The sequence below is a fragment of the Dipteris shenzhenensis genome, chromosome 9, assembly GCF_047967505.1.
Source record: "Dipteris shenzhenensis isolate YYH24624 ecotype China chromosome 9, Dip_SZ_1.0, whole genome shotgun sequence".
Taxonomy (NCBI): Eukaryota; Viridiplantae; Streptophyta; class Polypodiopsida; order Gleicheniales; family Dipteridaceae; genus Dipteris; species Dipteris shenzhenensis.
Genome location: NC_141604.1, coordinates 11,106,098 through 11,110,929, shown reverse-complemented (window position 1 = coordinate 11,110,929; position 4,832 = coordinate 11,106,098). Strand labels below are relative to the sequence as shown.

At 41.4% G+C, this 4,832-nt stretch overlaps 1 protein-coding gene across 1 annotated transcript; it reads left to right on the top strand.

The window, feature by feature from the left end:
- Positions 1 to 3,135: 3,135 nt before the first annotated feature.
- Positions 3,136 to 4,283, top strand: LOC147898187 (uncharacterized). Its single transcript, XM_087379286.1, has one exon. The coding sequence runs from the start codon at positions 3,178 to 3,180 to the stop codon at positions 3,859 to 3,861; it is 684 nt and encodes a 227-aa protein (XP_087235412.1). The 5' UTR covers positions 3,136 to 3,177; the 3' UTR covers positions 3,862 to 4,283.
- Positions 4,284 to 4,832: the final 549 nt, after the last annotated feature.

Genomic DNA, 4,832 nt, shown 5'->3' with positions numbered 1-4,832 from the left:
TTGGTAGTAGCATAGGTTGTCTTGTGAGCTAAAAGAAATATCTCCAATCCTTTCAAGTAATTCCTACATTAGTAGATTATAAACTCTTTATATAGAAGACTTTGTGGCATTCTTTGTAAGGATTTGCCCACAAAATAAGCTACAAAATTTTGATAAGAGATCTCAATTTGGAATCTGGATTTGAATCAATCAGGAAGGCTATAGGAATAAAGGGTAATAGAGGATGTGAGGTAGAAAATAAGGGGATAGAGATGGGGAGGGGATGAGTGGACTATGCACAAGCTCAAAAAATTGAGGAGAGGAGGGATAGAGAAAGAGCCTTCAATTTGAAAAGCAATGAGCTAGAAGAGAATTTGGCATCTAGAATTGCCAAATATTTAGCCCAAATTAGTAGGCTCAAAAGACATCAAAATGAATCTCTTATTAGTTCAAGTGTTTTAGGTCACTCTCCTCATTGCTAGCCACTCCCTTTATTCAGTTGTATAGCGACTTCCAATTGATTTAGAAGAAAAATAATGTTTATGGAATGCACCTTTTCAGTAGCTAATCCAAAAGTAAAAAAAGTCCATTGCTAGTTTTAACCACAACGTTTGTTATGCTCAATGGGAACCGCTTTGAGAAAGTTGAGATAGGTGGATGGTAGAGGAGGCTAGTTAAGGACAAGCTCCCGTAGTATAGATTCACTAAGATTTGAAAGACTTACGACACCTAGTCGAAGGTGAAGGTGGATTTAGTCTGGACCACCCTAGTGGTCTAGGCTAGAAGATGCATGAGGATTTAGTCTAATAGGTCCTTCCACGTTTGAGTTTCGACAATGAAAGATTTTATACCAATTGCTGCCTTTGAAATAAAACTTGAGCAAACTATTTCATCAAAGATACACATGGCTATGGAAAGAAGCTAAAGAATCAATCCTACATGTATTTTGACCTTGGCTAGATTCTCTCATAATCTAGTGTGCAATTAGAAGAGCTATTTATGATAATTAAAGGGATCTGTCACATGAAAGAATGCACTTTTGGGAGAAACAAGAGGATTGACTTGCAACCTCATATTACTGTGGCCTTCTACTAGATGTAATGTTCTTTATTCTCTATGGAGTTCATAATAGTTGTGTTCTCAACCAAAGACGTCATGTGCACATTTTGTTAAATCTTGCTACAAGATGCAATTAGTTTGGTGCAGGTAGCTGCCTTGTAGGAAGTCTAAAATGTGATGTAATTTGTTTGCTACAATATACTGTAGGGTTTTGAAAGGGATAAATCACAAGCTAAAGCGAAGTGTTCTTTTTAGGGACTCTCATTGCTTTGAAATTAAAATTCACAAAAGCACCATCTTCCATTTCCAAAAGAACAAGGTGGAAGAAGCTCATTTTTGTGTTCAAAGACAAATTTATTGAGAAGTGCGAATGTATGGATCAATAATAGTAGAATTGTAAGGATACGAAATATTGGCGTTGACATGAAATCTTGACTCCAAGATGTGCACTATTTAGCAAATGGGGAAGAGAGAGGACTTAAATATGAGAGAAACAACTATCAAATAATTTGTGCATTATCGCGCAAATGGTAAAGAGAGAAGACTTAAGAAAGAGAGAAATACCAAACAAATATTTTCCATTAAGATGCTTTGACTAGCTTGAAAGGGTGGCACATGTGGATTGGACAAACCAACTGTAAACATAAGAACTGACATGGACGTGGAGGTGAGTATAGACCCTAAGGGATAGAAAAACAGGAAGAGTTCCAAGTCTTGACTAGAGCATGACCTAGGTAGTGCGACTGCAATCAATGTTTTGATTCATACTTTGGTAGCCTTTTTTGTTTTTGTTTGTTTGTTAGCAATGTGTTCGAGGCGATGCTCTCTAGTGTTAAAAGTGTTCTCTAAGTTGTTCACACTAAGTACTACTCACTTGTTTGTTAGCATTGCCCCACTAGGGGCAGGCTATAGCACCTAGAAACTTGCCATTTCAGTATCCGTCTAAAGCAGACACCTTAACGTGATTTTAAACCTTAGAAAAGTAGAGTTTGTCCCACGCTCTCCCCCTCCACTTAGTCCAGCCTTGCCCCTTGTCTCCCTCTCCTCTCCCTTCTTGCCCCGTGTCCCTCTTTTGAGAGATAAAACCTATTTTCTAATTTTGGAGGGCAATGCACCCTGTGCCTCTTGCTTTTACATGGCTTGCTCTTCTACTCAACCAAATTGCTTGAGTGTAGGCAAGATTTTCATTGACAACACCTCACAAATAAGCATACCTCTATCGAGAGCTTGAGAGGGCTCCCTTGTCCAAGAACAATTGAGTATTTGCTACTACTTTTTTCTTTTCACACTCACACACCCATGGTCCATGCTCGCTTTTTAAACTCTGGTTTTTTCATACATCTGCGCGGGACCTATATTGTGAGGCAACAAGGAGTCATCCATCAAGATTCGAACCAGAGCCTATTGCTTGAGCTCTTGCTACTCAAGTGTTTGCTACTAGTATTAAGGTTGCTCAATTATCCAATGCTAGCTGAGTATTTGTGCTACTATTCAGCCTAATCGCTCCTAGCTATTAATTAATTTGTCCTAATTGCACAATCACAAATTAACCTATGGTGATTCAAATGCATTAACCTAAGTAACACGTTAATTTACCTTCTACCTTCTCCGCCTCCCTCGCTGCCTCTTTGCTCTCTCCTTCGCCCTTGTGGCCTCCTCCCTCCTCCGCTCTCTCCTTTTGCTCTTTCCTCCCCTCTCCATCTCCCTCTCCCTCCGGTCTCTCCCCTCTCCCTCTCCCTCCGCTCCCTGCACTCAGCCTCCTCCCCCCTTCCTAGCACTCCCTCGCTTCGCCCATCTACCCTCCAATCTCTCTCCCTCAACTCTCTTTGTGCCTCCCTTAACTCTCCCTACTGCTAACACTCCCCCCACCCCCCCCTCTTTCATGTACTTGCTGTGGCTTGTTCAAGATGTTCTGGAACAAACTTTCGAGAACGAAGGTTCTGGATCTTATACGTTAATTGGGTTTAATTTTTGTACCTTGGCTTAATTCTTTGTGGGCGCCCCCCAAACAAAGACAAATTAATTGATACCGGAGGTTTTTCTGGCTGGGGCCCTATTATTCAGCCTTAGGGCTTATTTGGCCATATAACATCTTAAACCCTTTCCCTTGAGCCGTTTCAGAGCGTTCACTCTTTCAAGATGAATCAAAGAGCTCTTACCCGCTTCGCATCGCGGATTTTCTCTGAGTCTGCCCCACGGAAACCTGTAGCCCCATTTGGAATTGAGAATGCTGGTGGGCATTTTTTTGGCCGAAGCCAGCTGCCAGTGGCGGGGGCTTCTGAATCGGAAAGGGCTTTTGCCACATTTGCCCCTCAAGATTTCAATGCTTTGCGCAGAGGGAATGTCTTTTACCCAACATCGTTGAAGTCTCATGCGGCTTTGTCGGAGGAGCTAGCCGACCTCCCTCGGAAAGTGTTTGCTAGAACTTATGTAGATGCAGCAGAGCGGAGGAGGCGCATGAATGCCTACAGAATGCAAAACAATGACGCAGAAGAGGAGGCAAAAAATATTGATCTTGACCCCAAAAAGATGCTCGAAAAAGGTACGCCAGGGACTTATCAAGCTATTATCAAGGACGTAATGCCTGTGGGCTATTTTGTGGCGATGCCCAGTGGCAGAGAAGGCTACCTTCCAGCAAGAGATTTTGGGTTTTCAGGTGGTCTGGCTATCCTAGAGCGGCTATTTAAGGTGGGACAGGAGATAACTGTTCGAATCACAACCACGGGGGGCGGTCGTGACATTCTCTCTATGAAAAAGCCAGAGTTTGCACCGCCTGACGACAAATTTCGGTTTTCGGCAAGCTCAACGGGATCCAAGTCCTGACGGCTGGTGGGTGTATCCGATATCGGAACTAAATGTGCACGATTGTGAGGTTATTGAAGATTTCCCTGATGGGCAGTCTGCTGGAAGTTGGCCTTTTGCAAATGAGATTTAGGAACATGTCTGCAGAACCAGGAACAAGGCAGCTGGGAGCCAGGAATTATGCAGCTGGGTGATAATTTTGTGTTAGTCTCGTGTGCAATGTTTTATGCAGCTGAGGAGAATATCTGTTAATGGTAGCTTCCAGTTACCTTGACATGCTCTAGTACTTAATATTTTGGGTCCCACGAGATCTATGCTAGCTTTATTAGTAGCGTGAAGAAGGGTCTTACAACAGTATTAGGGGAATTAATTATATCGTTGTTAGTACTGTGAAGAAGCGACGTAAGATGAGTAAAAGGTTTGGGAGTGCAAAATTGGTGTGAGAAATGTCATTAGAATGATAAATTTAAGATGTGAAGAAGTCAATTAAGATGCTGATTTCTTTTTGCATCAGATTGCCATCTCACAACATTATTTAAATGTCTAAAGATGTAATTTCTACTTGTTCTAACAATAAAGTAGCTCCCACCACTACGACCGACCTTTCCTAAAATCTCAGCCAATTTGATATATGATTGTCAAATGTAACTTATTTTTCTGTTGATATTGTATCTATACTCAGGGAATTGAAAACCGTATGTGAATTCTCAATAACTCTCATATACTGCTATGTTAAAGATTACAGTAACCACTTCCATCCCCGTTTAAAAATGTTCATATCGAATCTTCCACACGCTGCTCAGATGTTCACTGGAAACCTTACTTAAAGACTTCATAGTGACCACTCATTTCGTATGCTAGTTCACTTCCGATCACAGCTGTATATAGGGAGAACTAGAAGTCATAAAATTCCGAACATATCCAAAATCTGATGCACTGTGAAGCATTGTTTATTTCTTATGGTTGTTTGTGTGACTATTCTGCACATGGAT

Coding starts and splice junctions, on each gene's coding strand:
- LOC147898187 (XM_087379286.1), top strand. CDS start 3,178: ATGAATCAAAGAGCTCTTACCCGCTTCGCATCGCGGATTTTCTCTGAG.